The 23,481-nt window shown below is 35.6% G+C and overlaps 1 protein-coding gene across 1 annotated transcript in view; it reads right to left on the bottom strand.

Moving 5' to 3' along the window:
• Phkb (phosphorylase kinase regulatory subunit beta) overlaps positions 1-23,481 on the bottom strand; it is a 214,358-nt gene that overhangs the window by 153,721 nt on the left and 37,156 nt on the right. Inside the window, exons 4-6 of the mRNA XM_033759669.1 lie at positions 22,415-22,553; positions 13,694-13,793; positions 7,274-7,381 (exon numbers count right to left, since the gene is read on the bottom strand). Coding sequence (XP_033615560.1) covers positions 7,274-7,381; positions 13,694-13,793; positions 22,415-22,553 — 347 coding nt within the window. The remainder of the gene's footprint in view (positions 1-7,273; positions 7,382-13,693; positions 13,794-22,414; positions 22,554-23,481) is intronic.

The raw sequence follows: 23,481 nt of genomic DNA, 5'->3' as shown, positions 1-23,481 counted from the left end.
TCCTGCCTCAGCCTCCTGAGTGCTGGGATTACAGGCATGCACCACCACACCCCACTGCATGTGCCAAGATGCCCGGCTTCCCATGTTTAAATATCAGAACACAAAGCTCTTGTTCAGGGGCTCCAGCATTGTCATCATTTCCCTTCTCCCCAGCTCTTGGTTCTCTGGCCTCTAACTGAGATTTATACCTTTAGCTTCCGTGGTTCTGAGGCTTTCCGATTTGAACCAAGCAACACTACTGGCATCCCTGGCTTTCCAGGATGCATACTGCCTATGATGGGACTTGGCCTCAATAATAATGTAAGCCAAGATAGGCATAATGCTGCACACCTGTAATTCTGTAATTCCAGGATGCTGGGAGGATAAGGCAAGAAAATCATTCATTCAAGCCCAGCCTGGATAAATTAGGAAGACTCTAACTCAAAATAAAAACTTTAAAGCATAGGCTGGGGGTATAGCAAAGGTCCTACATTTAACCCTAGTATCACAAAACAAACAAACACCACCTGAGCCAAACAGGCAAATCCAGAGGCAGAAAGTAGACAGGTGGTTGCTTAAGAATAGGGAATTTAAGTGACGAATTTTAACAAGACAGAAAATTGCAATTCTGAGTTAAAAATAAGAAAGATATAATTTTTAATTATAAACAAATTCTATTAAAAGACAGAATTTTAAAATTCCAGCACAGAAGACTAGTATGCTTTAACAGCTTTGGTTAGTTGTGTTTCCCTGGACTTACCTCTAACCCTAACTGAGTGACTGACAGAGTGTTAGGCAGAACACTATTGGTGCCTTCAAAGTCATGATCAAAGCAGGCCATGTGCCACCAGGGCCTGACACCAGGCTGATCCTGGATGTCTCTTGACTTTCTAGTACTCAGGGAGTAGTAGGTGTGAGGGTCTTGTCAGGGTGCAAGAAGGATATAAAGAAAAATGGAGCATTCAGATTTCAGGTCTTCTAGAGCAACATAAACTTTTGAGTGACCTCTCTCAGAAACTAGTACAATTTCCTCCCACTGCAAGGCTCATCTAAATATCTTCTTCAAGCACTGACATTGGCCTGTCTGAAACATTTGAAAGGGACTTTATTCTGCTAGACAGGCATGTGACTATAGGCCTGTAATACCTGACAAGTTGAGGTAAATGCATCACAAGTTTGAACTCAGCCTGGGCCACTGAGTAACTTAGCATGGTTCTGTCTCAAAATACAAAAACTAAAATAAAATGGCTGGGGATATAACTCAGTGTGAATGAACTGAGTTCAATACCCAGTACTGGGAAAAAAAAACAAAAATTTTTTTTTTAATTCTCATAGACAGCCAACTATGTTCTAAGGTCTTCCTTAGAACAACAAGAGAAGAGCTCTCTGCTCAGACTTTTGAAATGTTCCTGTAAGAAAAAATAAGGAATCAGAAAACTATAAAGTATTACCAAACAATAGGATGAGTAATATTTATTTAATAGCTACCATGCTGCCAAGCACAGAGCTTAAATTCTGGGATACAAAAATAAATCCTAGAAGTGAGGATTAGTGATGAGCACATATAATCCTAGTTTCATGGGAGACTGAGGCAGAAAGATCTCTTGAGCTCAGAAGTTTGGGATGAGTTAACATAGGACCTTGCCTCTTAAAAGAAAAACAAAATAAGCATGATGTATGGCACTGGCCTAAAAACAAAGAGACCAATGGAACAGAATTCAGAACCCAAAAATAAAATCATATTTTTGCAACCAGTTGATTTTTTTAAAGGCAGCAAGAATATATACTGAAGAAAAGCAAGTTTCAAACAACGGTAGAGTAAAGAGCAACAGAAAAATATAGCATGTATGTGACTTGGAATTACAACATCAGGAAAACAACTTGATGAAGATAAAGCGATCTCCAGAAATTTGGAAAGAGGTGACAGGAAAACTATACACCACAAAGAAGCTAGAGAAACTCAGTACAACACAGAAAAAAAGGATGAAGCAGTCTGTGAAGTCAACCCTGCCTCCTGGGGAAGGGACCTGTCTCATTCCACACAAGGAAAACCCTGAAAGAGTTGGCAGCTCCACAGAAACAATGGAGTAGGCTGCCGGTGCAACACAACAAAATCTCAGAGCTACTATCAACCGCAAAATCATCCTTTTGCATGGTAGGCTAGAGTTGGAGAAGAAATCCATTGCAGCACTGCCGTATGTCAGAGTGTTTAATCAGGAGCCATTGTGGAAGGGATAATTAAGACTGAGCTACAGAGCAACTACAGAACAACTACACCTCAGGGTCTCTGGGGCACCCCACCACAGTAACTAGGTGGAAGACTGCTACAAGAGACAGTCTCAGAGTCTAAGCTCAGGCCAAGAAGAATATGGGGATCTACCCTCCACGGTGAGAAGCCAAGTCAGTCATGTGTAATGGTTTTCTAAAAGTACTGGCATTAATTCCAGTGATTACCTGATACCCCCTCCCCACTCCATTCCACTGTCTACACCCAGCACAGAACACTAGTCTGTTGGCTTTCTCTATCTGACAGCATGATCAGGGACATGCCTTGGCTTGGATAGTTACCATAGCTGAGCATGTACGGACAGAGGGGCCTCTGGAGTGGGGTGGGGGGGTCTCACAAAACCAAGAGGCTATGAAGTTAGGCAAAGAAACCAGTGACAGGGTACTCAGAGAGACACAGAACCTTAGTTACTTAGTTAACTATTATTTGATTCTTTTCTAATGTCAATGTTGGTATAATTGTTAAACAGCAGATATTTAACATACGTCAATATTTAGTTTCTCCTTGTGTTTATATTATTATATTATTTATATTATTATTATATTATTGCTGCAGATTTCTTTTCTATTGTTAAGTGTGGTACACTGATAGCTTTTGTTGGTTCTTATGGTATGTCAATATCCATTTTGTGTGTGACTCAATTCTTGTTGCTTCTTTCAGTGCTATTACAAGGGCAGCATAGTTTTTGCTATGAATTGGTTTTTACTGTATGTCAATATCTAGCTTGTCTTTCTGTCACCAACAGTATGACAGTTCGGTTCCAGAGAACCTGGTGTTGGGCCAATTACACTGTATTCTTCCCTCTCCAAATTAACAGAGTTGGTCAGATCTTAGAACAAAGGAAAAGGGATACAGTCTGCCTGCAGAGTGCATCACTGGAAAGCAAACACTATAGATATCCAACTAGCAATAAGTACATCAACTATAATTGACCTTCAACTTTCAACATGCCTAAATGAAAAAAAGAAAAACGAGACAGCAAAATGTCTCCAAAAACTCCCAACTTCACCAAAGCCGATCTATGGAGCATCAACAGGGAGGAAATCAAAGCCAAATAGTGAAATTATACAAAGTGATAAAAGAGGAGACCAAAAAAAAAAAAAAAACTAAGATAAAATACTCCACAAGTTCAAAGATGATATAACCACATAATTGACTCAATAAGCAAAGTGATCACTGACCTTACAGAAAACACTAATAAAAAGCCACCTGAGAAAAAGAAAATTATTCAAAATATGAATGACCACTTTAGCAGGGAATTAGAGTTCATAAAAGGTACCAAACATAAATTCAGGAGACAAAAAACTTCTGTTGAAAGTATGCAGCTGCAGAATTGACCAATATGAGGATAGAACTAGAAGACAGGGCTGATGCAGGAGGCCATATACTCACAGATAATTTAAAAACTATAACAGGTCATGGAAAAAGGATCCAACAGCTGCTACATGACAAGACTAATCTAAGATTAACTGGAATTAGTGAAAAATCAGAAGTAAAAAAATTAGAACCTCTTAAAATAAGACTCATTCAAATATGAGTAACCAAAAGGAACAGACACTTATTGGAAGAAGTACAAATGATCAATAAGTATATGAAAATATGCTCAACATCTCTGGCCATTAGAGAAGAGAACTACAAAGTAATATAGCACTACGACTCCATCTTACTCCAGAAAAAGTGATTATTATCAAGAAGTAAAATAACAACAAATGTTGGTGAGGCTGTGATGAAAATGGTAGCCTTCTACATTGTTGGGGAATGAAAATTAGTACAATCACTATAGAAATTAGTATCAAGAGTTCTTAAGACAACTAAAAACAGAAATTCCATTTGAATCACCTTTTTCCTTCTAGGTATCCTTCCAAAATAGTTAAAGACATCATTCAGTGATATATACACACCCATGTTTATAGTAGCACAACTCATACTAACTAAATTTTGGAAGTAGCCTATATGTCCATCAGTAGGTGACTGAATAAAGAAAATGTGGCATTTGTACACAGTAAAGTACTGCTCTGCCAGTAAGGATAAATTTAAGTCATTTATAAGAAAATGGGTGCAGCTTGAGATAATAATGTTAACTGAAACAAATGAGATGCAAAATCTTAAATATCACATTGTTTCTTACAAGAGAAACCCAAAGGCTGAATAAATTGAAAAGCTAAATAAAAGACAGATAAAAGGAAAGAGAGATAGATTTTTTTGTAAATAAGGAATAGACCAAGATATGGAACAAGGTGGGAGGAAAGGGGGAAAAGAGGGTGTGTGAAAAGAATTGAGATGTGCTATGTAGCAACTCCACACAATGAATTAATCATTATGCATTGCAAACATGTACTCATAAATATAAAAAAAATAAAAGTAAGTTTCTTCCATAAATGGTGCAAGAGTGGATATTCATGTGCAAAGAAAGAAACTGGATCCCTGTTTTCTCATCATACACTAAATCTAATCAAAGTAGATAAAAAACTCAAATTTAAAACCAAAATTAAAAATTACTGAAAGAAAATATAAGGAAATACTTCAGGATATGGTCTAGGCAAAGATTTATTGGATATGACCTTAAAGGCACAGGCCTCAAATGTAAAAATTGACAAGCAAGATTATATAAAACTAAAACACTTTTGTACACTAAAAGAAATAACCAACAGAAGAGAAAACCTACAAAATGGAAGAAAATATTTGGAAAGTGTTCATCCTGTGAACAATTAACTTCTAGAATGTATAAAGAACTCAACTCAATAGCACAAAACAAATAGTCCAATTTAAAAATGAGTGAACTATCTAAATAGATGTTACTTAAAAGAGGATACACAAATGGCCAACAATCATGTGAAAAAATGTTCAATACCACTAACCATCAAGGAAGTGCAAATCAAATCAAAACCATAATAACATACCATCTTATCTCAGTTACAATGGCTAGTATCAGGTAAAGAAAAAGCAAATGCTGAGAGGGATGCAGAGGGGACCAGGAACTCATTACACTGTTGGAAGGAATGTAAGTTAATATGGCTATTATGGAAAAAAAAATACAGAAGCTCCTCAAAAAGCTAGAACTAGAACATAACGCTCCAACAATCTTGCCACTGGCTATACACCAAAAGAACTGATATCAGTATGTCAAAGAGACATTTGCACTCATGTTTATTATAGCATTATTCCCAACAGCCAAGATGCGAATCAACCTGAGTCTATCAATAGATAAATTGATAAATAAATATATACAATTTAATATTCTTCAGCCATGAAAAAAATGAAATTCTACAATTTGCAGTAACATGAGTGAAAATGGAGGATCTTATGTTAAGTGAAATAAATCAGGCTTACAAAGACAAATACTACATGTTCTTACTCATAAATGGAAACTAAAAAGTTGATCTCAAAGAAATAGAAACAAAATAATAGTTACCAGAGCCTGGAAAATGTGTTGGAATATGGAGGAGAGGGATGTAGAGAGAGGATGTTTAATATAGACAAGGGTGCACTTGAATAGAAAGAGTATCTTCAAATGTTCTATAGCACAATAGCAGACTAGCATAGTAGGGTAACTACAATTGACAATTGTCAAAGTGATAGATATGCCAATTATACTGACCTGATTTGCACACTGTATATAAGTATCGAAATGTCACATTGTACACCATTAATATGTAGAATTAGTCAATTAAAATACAATTTAAAGATGTTCAAACTATACAAATAGTACACGTTCATCAAAGAATTAGAAAATGAGTGTGGAAAAAAAATAACCTTTAATCTCACTCCCCATTATTTTTTGATGTAAGCCCTTCTAAACTTTTTAACATTTATTTTTTAAATAATGGTCAAATTAATGTTCTATCATTCATATTTTAAATTGAATAATCTAGTGGGCACATTTTTGAGTCAATAAATATAACAGCATCATCATTTAAAAATTAAATGAGCTGTTATAGTCTGAAACCCCATTTCTTATAGTAAAGGTATTTGTCAATGCAAAAGAAATGAAAAAATGTAATTACATTACAGTTATTAGATTAAGGTTGAAAAGATATACATTCATGTAACACTAATTCTCCAAGGAACTATTTAAAAAAAGGTGTAAGATCTTCTGCCTTGTAGAAATGGGGACACTCTACTTTCTATGTTTAGAGGAAACATACTAAAGTAAGACATTTCACATTGCTAAAGAAAGAGGGATAATAAAAAAGGTAAAACTAATTTTAGCAAGGACTATATTATAGAATAAATATCCTATCCCAAAGACAACAGAATCAAATCACATGCAGGACGATAATCCATTAATGAAAAATAACATAAATATTTGTGTCCTGGAAACAAGCCACTGGATATTCAGTTAAAAACAATATACAGGGCCAGGGATTTAGATCAGTGGTTCCACCGCCTGCTTTACAAGCATGAGGACCTGAGTATGATCCCTGGTACCAAAAAAACCAAAAAAACCCCCAATATACAGATGTGAGGGGAAAAATGAAAATAAAGCATAAAATTCTACAATATATTCTTATCATAGATATAAAATTTAATGAGACAAAATTTATGGGCTTTAGAAGTGACTTCTGACATTTCAATGCCATGACTTTAGCTTTATTGAAGGTTAATATATTTTAAAATGAGGTGCTGTGTAACAAAAACTTTTGATATGCTCTTATAGCACTGTTAATTGTCCTTTATTTCCTAATTCTTAAGTGCTGAAATTCTTCTAAATCTGATAACAAATAAATGTTTTTCTTACCAAAAGAATGGTAGGCTTTGTCCTTCTAGCCAGGAATAATGTTATAATATGTCCTCTTGCCCAAGAACTTGGTCAGATTTAATGTTCAATCACAGTACTTACCTCAGTCCTAGTGGTTAGCATGTCAGTTTCTTATCCATTTCAGGGCTCACTTTACACTTCCATTTTAAACAATGTATGAAATCTATTTTAAAAACTTTAAATAGCCTCAGATATTCTCTGATATAGCATACGGAGATGAAAAAAAACCCGTAACCCTTTCTTTTTACCTGAAGATGTCCATATTCCTCATAAGAGAGCAACTCATCACCAGTATGCACATTGAAAACAGAATGAAGACATGTTGTTGGGCGTGGATCCTGTTTAAACTGCTGGACCTGGAAATCAAATGTAAAATTTAAATAATGCTAGTAATTCACTAGCTAAGGAGTACAAGTTTGACATTTATAATAAAATGTATATCAGGCAGGCCACATTTTAGTATAGTAAGTGTTCAAACTTTAAATGTGATTTTCTTTCTCTAACAATCACAAATTTTAACCTATTCCCCTGTTAACATGTTTTCATTTCCACTTCCACATATGCTGTCATTACCAAGGTACTAACTGTCAAAGGACAATGGCCACATCTTTATTAGACATGGAAAAAAATTTTTTTGAGATAGGGGTCTCACTATGTTGGCCAGGCTGGTCTTGAACCCAAGAACCCTTCTTCCATCTCAGTCTCCCTAATACCTGGGACGACTGGCTCATGCCACTGTACCTGTCATAATTATATTAAAATACTAAGTATAAGTACTATGATCCAACGGACAAACTCCAAAGATAAAAATACCCATCCATCCATTTTTATGGGCCTGTTCAATTCTACTTGGGAAATATTTGCTTACGCCAACCATGTGCCAAGTATTGTGCTAAGTCCTGGATGTACTAGATAAATTAGAACAAAAAACCCACAACAGCATAGCTATATGTAATAGCAATGATCATCTTCTTTGAAAAGATTTAAATGATAATAAAACCTAAGTGACTGTGATCTTACCTTGTTATTTGGCTAAAGAACCACGTAGAACCAAATTCTCACCTGCATCTTTCAAAAATCATCTCATCCTTAAAACACAATCTGAGAAATGTTTCTTTAACAAAACCCTTTCAGAACCCCAACCAAAATTCCTTCCTCTGTACTTCCACAGCAGGGTGGTTCTCTCACAGTTACTTCTCTCATACTTTTAACTGTTGGTATTTCCTTGTGATATTGTGAAATATAATCGATTTTCCTCCCCAGTTCCTGAAGAGCCCAGAACCTTTGGAAGTTCCAAAGTGATAGATGTGAAAGAAGCATCTTTTGTGGTTCAAACTATATCCCTTTCAACCATACCTAAGAGTATGCTAATGAGAAGTTAACGAAGTACTTCCTGATATATCACTATAGAACCTGAGGATGGCAGTCTAGTTGGTAGAGGAACCAGCTGGTAATTAGTGTTGAATGTTCAACCTATTTGAACTTTGTATCATCTCAACCTGTCCCTTTCAGCTAAGAGGAAGGAAGAGATGGGCTGGAAAATGAGTTATTCACCAATGACCAATCACTTAATCTATCATGACTACATAATGGGACCTCCAGAAACTCCCCAAAAATAGGGTCTGGAGAGCGTCTAGGTTGGCAGACAACTCATGTCAGGAGGGCATCATACTCCAGAATCTACAGGGAAGGAAGACCTTGCATCGGAGACCTTTCTAGAACTTTCACTACATATTACATCTAGCTATTCATTTGTATCCTTCATGATATCCTTTATATTTAACTGATAGTAATAGCATGTTTTCCTGAGTTCTGTGAGGTATTATAACAAATTAATGATTGTGAGAAAGGATCGATGTCAGATAGATGTATGAGTAAGTTGAAGAAATTTCCCAAATGATTTGGAATAGGTAGCTTGGGAAGGAAGTAGGCTTGTGGGACTGAGCCTTTCACTTGTGGGATCTACACTAAATCCAGATAGTTACTACTAAAACTGAATCAAATTGTAGAATACCCAATTGGTGTTTCCAAATGCAGATTTTTTTGGCCATGGAATATTTACACATTTGTTATCAGAAGTGTGTGAATACAGAAAGAGTTCTCCTTTATACTCTCACTATTTGTATGACTCTAGAAGCCTACACTGTTGAAAATGTTAGTCACCAGCTAAACAAGACTTATTTAATTAAAGTTAATTAAAATTTAAAATTCATTCCCTCAGTAACACCAGCCATATTCCAAGTATTCAATAGCCATATGTGACTAATGGTTACTGTATTTCTTAACACAATAATAATGAACATTTCTATCATCACAATAAGTTTACTGGACAGAACTGTTAGAGAGGCTGAAACACTTTTACTTTCCTCAAAGGGTATATACAAACAAATAAGAGACCTCCCTGTAACTAAAGAACCAGACCAACAAACACAGATCCTATCAGTAAGTGATCTAGACTGAGGGGATGAGGGTATGTTAGGTATATATATATAACCTCTATTCATACAGTGATCAAAACATCCAAGGTAAACAGAGAAGGTGGACAACACCACAATATCAGAAACCACCAGCAATAACCTGAAAATACACAAATAGAAATCAAATAGTCACTCGTTTGCCACCACTATGCTTATTGTCTCAAAACCCTGAACATTGTTCTGGGCTTCTACACAAAAATACACCTAAACTGAGATCAATACATTCTCCCACTTGATGGGGATTTAACAAGATAAGGATTATCAGTTTAGGTAAGTCACTGATGCAGGTGCTTGTCATTTGTCTTCAAGACATTCAAGAACTCAGCAGGAGAGTTTATATTCAATCACTGTGTCAGGGAAAAAGCAAACATGATGTTCAAAGGGGGGATTATATAACTACATGTTGAGTTTTAAAGTTGTTAAAAGACAAGCAATCTAAAATTTCAGGGAAAAAACCAAGATCAAAACAGTACATTCTTTGAAGATTAATGGAGCATATTGTATATCAATTATAAACAAAAAGAACTCTTGAAAACAGTCAAGATACAAAAGGACAATAATTAGTATTTTATATAATATCTAGCATCTGGCAAATAAAGATAAAGATAATGATTGAAGCTAAGTTTTCTGCGCTAAAATCAACCAACTTGTAGTTTGCTTAGATGTTTCCTTAAAACTTTTACCATTATGAATAAACAACATATTTAGAAAAAGACAACTATTTGGTCATCCATTCTTAATATATACCCTTAAAATACACACTTAAAAATGATCATCTCATTAGGGAATGCTGAAGGATAAATTTTATAAAACTTCAACGATTACTCTTTAATTAGATACTACTTAGCAGCATTTAAACACATTTTTGAAATAGATAACTGGACTCAGTGACACTCATATCTTATTGCTAAGCAAATCTCTCCCCTCCAAAATACTAACTATAGATTGGATCAACCAAAAGACTGAATACTTCTCCTTAGGGAGTACTGCACCAAAGAATATATATACATACACACACACACACACACACACACACATATGTTATATGTATATTTTATACGTATATTATATATATATGTATACACATGCATATATGAACATTAAGGAGCAAAACAAACCTGATATTACTATTCAGGCATTAAAAAACAAGTGTCAAGACAGCCAAGATAATAAAATACAGAAATCAGATTGCTCTACATTCTACAAATCAAGAGCAACTCTACTTTTTCTCTTTCTTTTCCTTTTCTTTCTTCTTTTTGGTGTGTTTTTGAGAGAAGGACTTACTATATAGTCCACATTGGCCCAGAACTTGCTATGTAGCCCAAGCTGGCCTCAATCTTTAAATCTTCTTGCCTTAGCCTCCAGAGTGCAAGTATTATAGGGCTATGCTACCATGTCTACCCCACTCACTTTCTTGATAAATTCAAAATATCTCTTTTAGCTAGTGTTTTTAGAAGACACATGAGGAAGACTGTTTTGTAATGAAAATTCAAAAGTGAAGAAGGCTGAGACTTCCTAGGATAATATAAATATTTAAAATTTTTAAAATATATTCATATTTTTAACTGCTACAGATCATTAAGAAAATGTCCAAGGCTGAAAGAGAAGGTGAACACCAAAAAGAGGTATGGTGAGAGGTACTGGTTCAATCTCTCTGAGTCAGCCATTCATATTCACACATGGATCATTAGAACAATCTCTTTTCCTACTCTAAAAGGCTACAGAATCAAGAAAGAGTATAACACCAAAAATTCTTTAATATTTGTAAAGCATATTTTACTCAAAAGTCCAGCATTTTGTGGTATGTACACAATATGATCCAGATCCTTGTATAACTTACAATCATCACACTCATAACTACATAAGGAAAGAAATGCTAATCCTTTACAAATGAGGGATTTCAAATAGCTTAAGTCATACTCAGGTTCTGTTTAAAAGAAAACATAAGTGTGATGACTGGTTAATAAAACTGAACAATGTTTAGAAAAGACCACTACTACAGGGCTAACCAAGCCACAAGGAAAAAAAACCTTAAGCTGTTGTATCATTGCCTTCCTTCTTATGAACAATTCTACTTTAAGTCTGTCAGCTTGTTTAGCAAACACATGAAATGTTTTGTAGAGAGAAAAGGTGAATTCATAAAGCTATTAGACATTCATGAAATGAAATATTGGAAATAAACAATGATTTCTCACTTATAAAAAAGTAACTTTAATCATAATCACATCAATATATGACATAAGAGCTTAATTTTAGCATGCCAATCTATAACCTACTACTTTATTTCAAGCATCTGGAAAACTCCTGCAATAATGATCTGCAAAATCAAATTTCAGCAGGAAACTTAACAGGTTTGTTCTGTATCTCTATTATGAAATAATAAATAAAATTTTTTTCTGTCAACTAATTTTTCCTGTTGCCTTATTCTGGTGACAGAATATAAGTAGTTTTTAAGTTTTGACATCAAATACAGTCTTAGAAGGTTTTCTATAATATCTAAAAATTTCTAAAGAATAAATTAAAATGATATATTCATATGATTAATAACATACAAAATATTAAATGATCATACTGCCTGCATGGTTACTGGTATGAATCTATTGCTAAGCAGTAAAAGTTGAAAACATATCTGAAGTACGTAATATAGAAGAGAGAAGGAAATAATATCAGAACATTTATTTACTGTAAGCTCACCTGGTACCAGCACATCAGGTTTTATTTATTTATTTATTTATTTATTTAATTGTGGTACCAGGGGTCGAATTTGTGACCTTGCATTTGTGAGGCAGGCCACAGAACCACTGAGCCAAATCCCCAGCCCCACACATCAGGTTTTTAATTATTTCATTATCCTTATAAGACCACATGGGGAGTGATACTACAAGTACTATTCTATTTTACACATGAAAAACCTGAAACATGCAGAAGTTAAGTAATTAAGCTAACATCACACAGCTAGTAACAGATTAGAAATTAGTATATGAAAAAACCTGAAACATGTACAAGTTAAGTAATTTACATCACAAAAGCTAGTAACAAATTAGAAACTAGTATATTAGTTGTTACTGATGGTCCAGAAAAGAGTTAACATCATAGGACAGAGACTGCCAACCTTAGAAAACACTACTTATAAGAGTTCCCCTTGGCCAGCATAAAGGAACTCAGATTTTGGAGGGTTCTGTCATAAGAGTGACTCACTATGCTACACTGTTTATACAATGTGGTTTGCATTAAACACCGGTTTACTTCTGGAAGGCTAAAATTTTTTTGCTAAGTGCTAGGCAGAAAGCATCAACATAAGCAGTCGCCACTAAAAACCTCAATTAATAAAAACTCTGAACCTCTAAAAGCTTCTTTGGTAGATAACATTTTTCATGTATTGTTACAATAACTTGCTGGGGAAAAGAAGTGTATCTGTGTGACACCCACAGGCTCTTGGAAGGTGACACTATGTTTCCCTCCAGATTATGCTCGTTAGTTTTTCACTTCAATTATTAAATTTTGTCTATTTTTGCTGTAATGAATCATGCATATGAGGTGAGTCATGTGAGTCCTCTGAGCAAATCATCAAATTGGGAAGTGCTCTTGGGAACACATGACACATTGATCAACATATCTGGACATTTACTACATTAGGACTTGGGAACATAGAGAGGTAGGTAAGTAGAAGGACCAGCATATGACAACTCATATAAAGCTTTACAATTTCAAAATATGCCATGTATATTATTTTCTTTAATTTCCATAAAATCTAGCAAAGTTCAGTTTTCTAAAAGTGCATAACTCCTTGCCTCTTTGATGTAAAAGAATGATGTGTTTTTAAAGTTTACTTTAGCCTGAGCAATTCACATGCCAAAAAGTAATTTGGATAAGCATTTTCCTTAAGTAATATAATACTGGTTACAATTAAGGACATTTGTGAGATTTCTCCAAGACTGAATTTTATCAAGCAAAACACAAATTCATGTCTAGATAAATCTCAATCAACTCTCACTGAAGATACTCCTTCAACTTCAGGATTCCAAAACCATGGGCTGGGAAGGAAGAGGCTATTTTAACTTACTGACACTGCCCTAGGATGTGGCTTTACTTTTTAAAAGTACTTTCACCTTCAGAAGATGCTATTGCAATACCGGATAAATTAATCCTTCAGAATGATGTGAGAAGTTCAGTCCACACCGCAGTGTTTACCTTATCAGCCTGACGCATATAGCAGTACAGAATTCCTCTCATACACTTTATAGCCGAGTGTTCCAGCTCATGGGTCCTTCCCTTGTCATCATCAATGCGCCTGGGAGAGAGAGATAACTCATGAAACAAATTGGAAATGCATTTGAAGAGGAAGCAGAGCTGTTGATAATTAAGTATTTAACTATCTGGCTAATCCTGTGTCTTGGTGACATTTACTAATTTTTGTCATACTGAAACTCCGTGTTCCCAGCAGATGTTGAAATGTTGTGAAAAAAAAAATTATGTGATGGAACTTGTGCAGATTTTTCCTTATTTTAAAGAAGTAAGGGTGGGGATTTAGCTCAGGATTCTGGCGCCTGCCTTGCAAGCGTAATGACCCGAGTTCAATCTGCAGCATCAAAAAAAAAAAGAGTAAGCCAAATCCTTTTAACAGGACATACAACATTTCCCACAATGACTTAGCTGAAACACACACAAACAAACACACACAAACAAATACACACTCACAAACACACGAAAAAAATGTACCAACCAATTTTTAAAATTCACTTTTAAAGAGGCAATTTTTTTTTTCTTTTTATGGAGGTTATTGCTACATTCTAGGCATAAAGTACAACTACATTCATTACTGGGATCTTGTACCTTTACATGACAGGTGTTGGTTCTCATTTTTTCCCCTTCTCCCTGCCCTCCCTTCACCCCCTCCTCCCCTCCCCATTTACAAGCACTTTATTTCCACTTTGTCATTTTCTCATATTTTTTTCTTTTCCCTTATTCCCTTTGCCCTACCCTTCCCACTTTCCCTATACCTTCAGCCCTTTTCTTCCTATTTCACATTGTTAATTATCCCATTAGGATCTTTTGTACTATCATAGTTTTTCACACCAGAAAAATTATTCGGTATTTACACATGTGTGACTTATTTATTTCACTTAGGACTACATACTCAAAATATATCCATTTTCCTATGAATGACTCTAATTTCTCATTCTTTATGACTAATATTCCATTTTATAGAATAATCACATCTTCTTTAACCAGTTTCCAAATGATGGGCAAATGGACTGTTTCCATGTTTTAGCTATTACAAACTGTGCTGCTATAAACATAGGTGCACATATGTCACTGTGATATGATTCGTTTAATTCTTTTGGAAAGATACCCAATGGAGCTATGCCTGGGTCAAATGGAACCTCTAGGCCCACTCTTTGAGATATCTCCATATTGATTTCCATAGTGCTTCACCAGTCTGCACTCCCACCAACAATGGAGAAGGGTTCCTTTATCCCCACAACCTCGCCAACATTTGTTATTGTGTGATTTCTTGATAGCAGCCATTCTTTGTGGGGTGATGTGGAATCTCAGTGTTGTTTTCATCTGCATCTCTCGAACGACCAGTGATGTGGAACATTTTTTTATATATTTACTTGCTGCTTTTACTTGTTTGTCTGAGAAATGTCTGTTCATTTCAGATGCCCATTTTTGAATTGGGTCTTTATATTGGGGGGGCTGATTGTTTTGAGTTCTTTATATATTCTAGATAATAGTCCTTTGTCTGAGGAGCAGCTGGTAAAAAATTTTTCCCACGCTGTAAGTTATTCTGTTGATGGTTTCTTTTGCAGTGCAGAAGCTTTTTAAAAAGATGAGACCCAGTTGTTGATTCTTTCTGCTAGTTCACGGGCTACTGAGGATTTGTTCATAAAGTCTTTTCCTATGCCAATGTCTTTAAGAATTCTCCCTATCTTCCACCAAATTTAAGGACTCTTTTTTAATATTTAGATGTTTAATCCACTTAGATTTTAGTTTAGTGCATGGTGAGAGATAACGGTCTAGTTTTAATCTTTGGCAGGCTGAAATCCAGTTTTTCCAACACCATTTATTAAAGAGGCTATCTTGCTTCCAGTGGGGATGGTCAGCTCCTTTGTCTAAAATGACGTAGCTGAGTACATCTGGAGGTGTTTTTGTGTCTTTCAGCCTGTTCCACTGATGCTCAGGTCTGTTTCTTTGACAATACCATGCTATTTGTATCACAGTGGCTTTGTAGTATAGTTTCAATTTGGGAACTGTTATACCCGCTGCCTTGTCTCTGTCGCCTAGGATGGCTTTTGCTATTCTAGGTCTTTTCTGGTTCCAAAGGAATTTTTCGATTATTTTTTCTAGTTCTGTGAAATATAGTGTTAGAATTTCAATTGGCATTGCATTGAATCTATATAGCAGTTTTGGTAGTATGGCCATTTTCACTATGTTGATTCTTCCTATGCAGCAGCAGGGGATATCTTTCCATTTTCTCATATCCTCTTTGATCTCTTTTTTCAGAATGCTGTAGTTTTCAGAATAGAGGTCTTTTGCTTCTTTCATTAGATTAATTCCTAGACACTTCAATTTTTTGGATGCTATTGTGAAAGGAATTGTTTCGCTAATTTCTCTCTCAGTGATTCTGTTATTTGTGTAAAGAAGGCCATTGATTTTTGGATGTAGACCTTGTATCCTGCTACTCTGCTAAAAGTGTCAAGTATAGAAGTCTTTTGGTGGAGTGTTTGGGTCTTCAATGTAGAGTATCGTATCGTCAGCAAATAATGACAGTTTAACTTCTTCCTTTCCTGTCTTTGTTGCTTTAATTTCTTTCTCTTGTCTAATTGCTATGGCTAATGTTTCCAGAACTATATTGAAAAGGAGTGGTGATACTGGGCATCCTTGTCTTATTCCTCATTTTAACGGGAAGGTTTTCAGTTTTGGGGCATATAATATGATGTTGGCTGTTGGTTTATCATAGATAATCTTTACTAAGTTGAGATACAGACCATCAATTCCAATTTTGTGCAGAGTTTTCATCATGAATGGGTGTTAAATTTTGTCAGATGCTTTTTCTGCATCTATCGAGAGGATCATATCATTTTGTCCTTGACTCTGTTAATACAGTGCTTTACATTTATTGACTTATGTATGTTGAACCATCCTTGCATCCCTGGAATAAATTCAACTTGGTCAAGATGTATGATCTTCTTGATGATCATCGGTATTCTGTTTGCTGGTATCTTATTAAGGATTTTTACATCTATATTCATTAAGGAGATTGGCCTGTAGTTCTCTTTTTTAGTTAAATCTTGCCCCGGTTTGGGAATCAAAGTGATACTTGCTTCCAGGAATGAATTTGGAAGTATTGCTTCCCTTTCAATTTCATTGAAAAGTTTGAAGAGGATGGCAGTAGTTCTTCTCTAAATGTCTTGTAAAATTCAGCAGTGATTCCATCAGGACCTGGGCTTTTCTTTCTTGGTAAGTTTTTAATTACATTTTCAATTTTCAATTTCACTGATTGTAATTGGGGTGTTTAAAATGTTTTTATCTTCTTCATTCAACTTTGGTAATTCATAATTATCTAGAAATCTGTCCATTTCTTCTCTGTTTTCCATTTTGAGTACAGGTTCTCAATGAAGGTATTTACTATCCTCTGGATTTCTGTTGGATCTGTTGTGACTTTGCCTTTTTCATTCCTGATTGCATGGATCTGAGCCTTTTCTTTCCTTTTTTTTTGATAAGGTTTGCTAAGGGTTTATCAATTTTATTTATTCTTTCAAAAAACCAACTCTTCGATACATTTATTTTTTGTATCGTTTTCTTAGTTTCCATTGCATTGATTTCTGCTTTAATCTTTATAACTTCCACTCTTGTTAGAGCGTTGGGTTTCTCTTGCTCTTGTTTTTCTAGGAGTCTAAGATTCGTTGTTAGGTTGTTTATTTGAGCTCGCTCTGTTTTCCTAGTGTGGGCATTCAGTGCTATGAATTTTCCACATAGAACTGTTTCATTGTGTCCCATGGATTCCTATATGTTGTATTGGCATTTGCGTTTATTTATAAAAACTGTCCAATTTCTTCTTTAATTTCCTCTGTGATCCATTGATCATTCAGGAGAGTGTTGTTCAATTTCAAAGTGTTTGTGAAGTTCTTATAGTTTCTTATGCTATTGATCTCCAGCTTTATTGCACTGTGATCTCATAATATACAGGGAAAAACTTCGATTCTTTTGCATTTATTCAAACCTGTCTGTGAGCTAGTATGTGATCTATCTTGGAGAATGACCCATGTGCAGCTGAAAAGAATGTATATTCTAATTTTGTAGGGTGGAACACTCTATAGCCATGTAATAAGGCCATGCGTTCAAAAGCTTGGTTCAGTTCTAGTATTATGATGTTGATTTTTTGCCTAGATGATCTGTCTATTTGTGATAGTGGGGAATTTAGATCCCCCACTACAACTGTTTTAGTGCTTATTTGGTTTTTTATGTTACTTAATACTTGTTTTATATAGTTGAGGGCATGTAAATGTAGTGTATATATGTTTATGATTGTCATTTCTTCTTCTTGGATTGTTTCCTTTACAAGGATGTAGTGGCCTTCTTTGTCTCTCTTAATCAGTTTTGGTTTGAAGTTTGCTTTGTGTGCAAATAAGATTGCTATCCCTGCTTTTTTCTGTGCTCCTGTTGCATGGAGAATTGTTTTCCATCCTTTCACTTTCAGTCTATGGGCTTCTTTTTGGACTATGTGTGTTTCTTGTATACAACATATTATTGGATTTTGCTTCTTAATCCATTCTGCCAGTCTATTTCTTTTGATTGGTGAATTGAGGCCACTGACATTGATGGTTATAACTGATATGTACTGACTTCTTATTGTCATGTTATTGGCCTTTTGTTGACTTTTTAAAATTTTTTGCCCTCTCCTTTTAGTTTCTTGCCTTGACTATTTGATTTGCTCTGTTGGGCCTCATGGTGCTGTGATCTTCATTGTCTTTTTCTAGGATATTGTTTAGAATTCCCTGTAGTGCTGGTTAAGTATTCATGAAGTTTCTCAGGTGTTCCTTGTTATGGAAGTATCTTATTTCCCCCTCCATTTTGAAAGAGAGTTTTGCAGGATACATCAGTCTAGGTTGGAGATTGTTTTCTTTTAGGACTTGAAATACCTCACTCCAGGCTCTCCTTGACCTGAGTGTTTGTGTTGAAAAGTCGGCTTTGATTCTGATGGGCATTCCTTTGCATGTGATTTGTTTCTTTTCTCTTACTGCTTGTAGTATTTTGTTCTTCTGTTAGGTTTCTGGGATCTTGATTTTTATATGTCTAGGTGTAGATTTTTTTTAAATCATGGCTAGTTGGAGTCCTACATGCCTCACTTATCTGTATATCAAATTCTTCCCCTGTTTGGGAAGTTTTCTGTCATTAATTCTGTGAACAGCTTTTTTAAGTCATTTGCACTTTCTCCTGCTACTTCATGGATTCTTATCAGTCTTATGTTATTCTTCTTTGCATTATCTAGGAGTTGTTGGATCGATTTCTCATGATCCCTTACTGTTTTTAAGAGACCTCTCTTTTCATGCTCATTGTCTGCGATCCTATCTTCTATATTTGAGATTCTATCTTTGCGTTCTTTTATTCTGTTGCATACACTTTCAGTAGAGTTTTTAATCTCCTGGATATCTGTTTGAATCTATTTAATGGATTCCATTTCTTTCCTGTGTTGGGCATTCATTGTTTCCATTTCTTTCTTATGCTGGGCCTTCATGGCTTCTATTATGGTCCTGAGCTCATCTATTTTTTTGTCAGTTTTTGTTCTAGAGTCTCGAATCATGACTTTCATTTTGCTCACCATCTCTATGTTTATCTGGGAAATTATTTCTGTTTTGAATCTTTCTAGAGCCTGATCAATCTGTTTTGTTACTTCCTGTCCTGTGAGTTCTGAGTGTCCTGGTGGTTCACTATCAGACTTTCATCTTCCTTTGCCCTACCGTTTGCCATTGGTGAACTGGAAGTCTATCTTTGTGTCTTGCTTAAGTGTTTTCTCATTTTTATTTTTGCTGTTGGGTTGACCTTGATTCAATCTCTGGATTACTAAATCTTCCTGATATCATTGCGCTTCAGCCCCCAAGTCTCTAACGACTCATAGACATTCTCAATTTCACAATACCAGAGAAACCAACTCGTCCAATCAGTCCCTATCCCTTATCCCAATCAATACAATCAGCAACACAACAGGATCAATCACCTCCTGCAAATTGGCCACTTGTGGTAGTCCTCAATCCATCACCCTCCAACCATGCGAATTAAATTAAAATCAAGAAGCAGCCCAAAATATGTTTGCAGTGAACAAACTCCTCAACACAGTATATTTACCATTTAGGATGGGGGCCTAAACCTAGTTAGGACAAGATGAGTAAACAAGTAAAAGAACTGGAGAAGGTTTCAAGTGAAACCAGAGGATACAGAATGACAAAACAATCTTTAGGAAACTGTAAGACTCAAAAGGGATAGACAGAGTGCAAGTGTAAGGACAAGAATATATCCCCTTAACAGCAATAGGGGCTCACTTTCTCTTGAAACTACCAACCCATGAGTGAGGCTCAATGATAGAAAAAAAAAGAACATTGATTAAAAATAAAAAATGATAAAAGAAGAAATCTGAGTTAGGGCAGGAGCAGAAACAGAAAGGGAGATGAGAGACAATATGGTAGAGCAAGAGACTGAGTTAGTGAGAGAGGACAGAAAAAAGAATTTACAGAGTAGAATGAGGAGAAGAAAGAAAATTACCAAAAAATGACATTGAAGGGCCTCTTTCAGACTATATCTCTGCTGTCATAATACACATTGTGCGCAGCCATGTGCAGAACCAAATCCCCCTATTTCTGCTAGCTGAAGGCAGACCCCCACAACGCAGACTGACCTCAGGCCACAAGGACCAATTTGAGCTCCCCAACCTCCTGCAGGGTTGAACTCCAAACAGTTCTATTACAGGTTTCCCCTGCCGTTTCTTTAAAGATGTTCAAATTTGGAAGCTCAGAAATTTACCCTTTATAACCAGCTATGCCTCTGCGGAGTGGGTCTAAGGACTGGCACAATCAGGAGGTCTGGGGTGGGGGTGCTCAGCAGTACCTGTGCAGCTACCCTCTTGGTGCTGGAGCAGCAATGGCGGCACCCTCAAGGGAGGATGTGGCTACCTGGACCTGCAGACTGGGCCCAGGCAGGACGGAGGGAGATCTGATGTCCCAGCTGCTTTCCTGAATCTCACCTTCCTGGCCTACAGAGGCAATTTGAAATACCTATTCCTTTAGGTTATGTGATGGATTTGGTTTAAAGATCACAAGCTATTGCAGCACATGCTTTCTTTGCAGTACCACATCTTTGGTACTGTCAGAGCAGGCAGAGCAGTCAAGGATGTCCTCAATTAAATACACATCCAGCATGACACATGATATATTTTAGCATAAGGTTTTACATTCTCAAGTAAAGTAGTACTGTAAAATCAACTGACCATATTTTATATCTCTTGCTTTTAAACATAAAGAACAAATAAGTAAAATATAATTATTAAACTACTATAAAATGTTCTTTGTGTGTAAAAACTGCTTCTTTATTATAAATCAGTAATTTTTGGGTTGTTGTTGTTGTTGTACCAGGAATCAAACTCAGGACCTTGCACTTGTGAGGCAGGCAGCAGTACAACTAAATCCATGGTCCTATAAATCAGCAACTTTTAAAAGGTAGATGAGAATTACCAGTACTGAAAAATAAAAATGACTTATTCATTGTTTCATTTAATCTTAATTAACATATCTGGCAATCATTTTCATTTCATAAAAAGAATCACATAACTCCTTTAAAAAAAGTATAGTTTATTATGATTAATTCCTACTCTCATCTCACATGGACCTACGAAGAAGATAATAATTTTCATATAGTATGGTCAATGTCAGAAGTAATTATTCTATATCATTCATTTCTGGTCAATTATTTCTCCTTTTTATGAAAGCATTACAGAAAAACTAACATGAATTTGCTCTGTACTATATCTCCTCTTCAACCAGTATCAGATGCGACTGTTTCATTAGAGGCAAATTTTACATAGATAACATGTTCTACAAAGTAAGAACTTTCAGTTCTCTATCAGATATTTGAAATCTTTTAAGAAAAGATTAATGCCTAATTTTTGCATATGTGCTGCCTGTACTCTTTTATTTTTTAAAGAAATTTCCCACATTTGAAATTTTCAAATGTGCAAAGATGTTAAAAGGATGCTACAATGAATAAACTTTTTAGATATTAGCTAATATAATCTACAACTAACAAATTTTTCCTTCACTATTTTAAAGTAATCTACAAACATCATGATTCTTTACCCTACACAGGTTATGGGAAAGGAAATAAGGGAAAAGAAAAAAATATGAGAAAACAAAAAATTGGAAATAAAGTTTTTGTAAATAGGGAAGGGAGGAGGGGGTGAAGGGAGGGCAAGGTATGGGGAAAAATGAGAACCAAGATCTGTCATGTAAAGGTACAAGTTCCTAATGATGAATGTAACTGTACTGTATACCTAAAATGTACCAATAAACTCAATGAGGAAAAAAAAAATATTGGTCATAAAATCATAAAATAACATAACTGATCTTGTGTAAACCTTATAAATTTAAAACGTTTAGAGGTCTAAAGGGGGACACGAGCAGACATAAGTCACACAGTAATCAACAACAGAGTGGAAGGACAGAGACTCAATTTGTCTCACTTCAACAACACTCTATTTTCTAGTCTTAGAATTACTAGAAGAGGGCCGGGGGATTTAGTTCAGTGATGCCGTGCCTGCCTCACAAGCACTGAGTTCGATCTCCAGTACCAAAAAAGAAAGAAAGAAACAAACAAACAAACAACCTCACAGAATTACTAGAAGATCCCACAGCATCTCACCTGTATGCTAGTGCCAATGCCCAGGCCCCAGCAGCACAGTACAGACTGTCCTGGATCTTGGCCTTCTGATCACCACCACATGTTTTAGTCGGAAAGAGACCAGTGGTTGGACTTTGATACAGCAACAATGTTGATTTCACTGTAGTGGAACATAAGAAAAAAATTAATCATACAGCCAGCCACTTCCCTGGACTGAATATCTTAAACATCTTTGTTAACCTCATTCTATTTCTAAACAATTCCAACACTTCCAAACTTAGGTATACTATAAAACCTTTGAAGATGTTTAGCCACTTCATGTTGTTCCAGCCTAAGTAGGAATCCACCCAGCATGAAAAAATATTTGCACTTTGGAAAAAGGACTTAGTTAATTAGAACTTAAAGCCTTTAGCATATTCCAGTTAATGTGAACACTGATACAGATATTCTTAAGAATATTTGGTACTGCCAGGAATTTAGCTCAGTGGTGCTGCTGCCTGCCTTGTAAGTGCAAGGTCCTGAGTTTGATCCCTGGAACCAGAAAAAAAAAAAAAACAAAACCTTTAGCACAGAGAAAAATAGATCAAACACAACCAAAAAACTGAGCATAATATTTTTTTAGGTAACCAGTTCAATATGGAAACTTAAAGCAAATTAAAAGAGTGTCCCACATTTGCTAAATTATATAGCTAACTCAATCATTAAAAATTTAGGAAGATGAGAATACACCATAAAAAAAAAGGCAAGAATGCTGTATTTCACTGAGAACTAGTTTGTGATTGGTCTTCACAGAAGTATGTTCATTTTATTTAGTATATTGTACAGGTTAAGATATGCTTTAACATTTTAAAAACTGAATTCCATCTGTATATAGAATAAAGACATTAGCACATTTCCTAAAAGTGATTTTATTACTTTTGTTGTGGTTTGGCACAAACATGAGCCCCACAAGGCTCACGTATTTTATGGTGGGACTTTTGGAATTGGGTGCACTATTCTGATTGGGCTGTAGAGGTGAGGTCTAATTGAAGAAAATGGGTCACTCGGGTTGTAATTTGGAAGGGTTAATATCGTCCCCACTTCCTTGC

The sequence above is a fragment of the Fukomys damarensis genome, unplaced genomic scaffold (assembly GCF_012274545.1).
Source record: "Fukomys damarensis isolate Sample0158 unplaced genomic scaffold, DMR_v1.0_HiC HiC_scaffold_37, whole genome shotgun sequence".
Lineage (NCBI taxonomy): Eukaryota > Metazoa > Chordata > Mammalia > Rodentia > Bathyergidae > Fukomys > Fukomys damarensis.
This window is presented reverse-complemented; position numbering and strand designations above follow the sequence as displayed.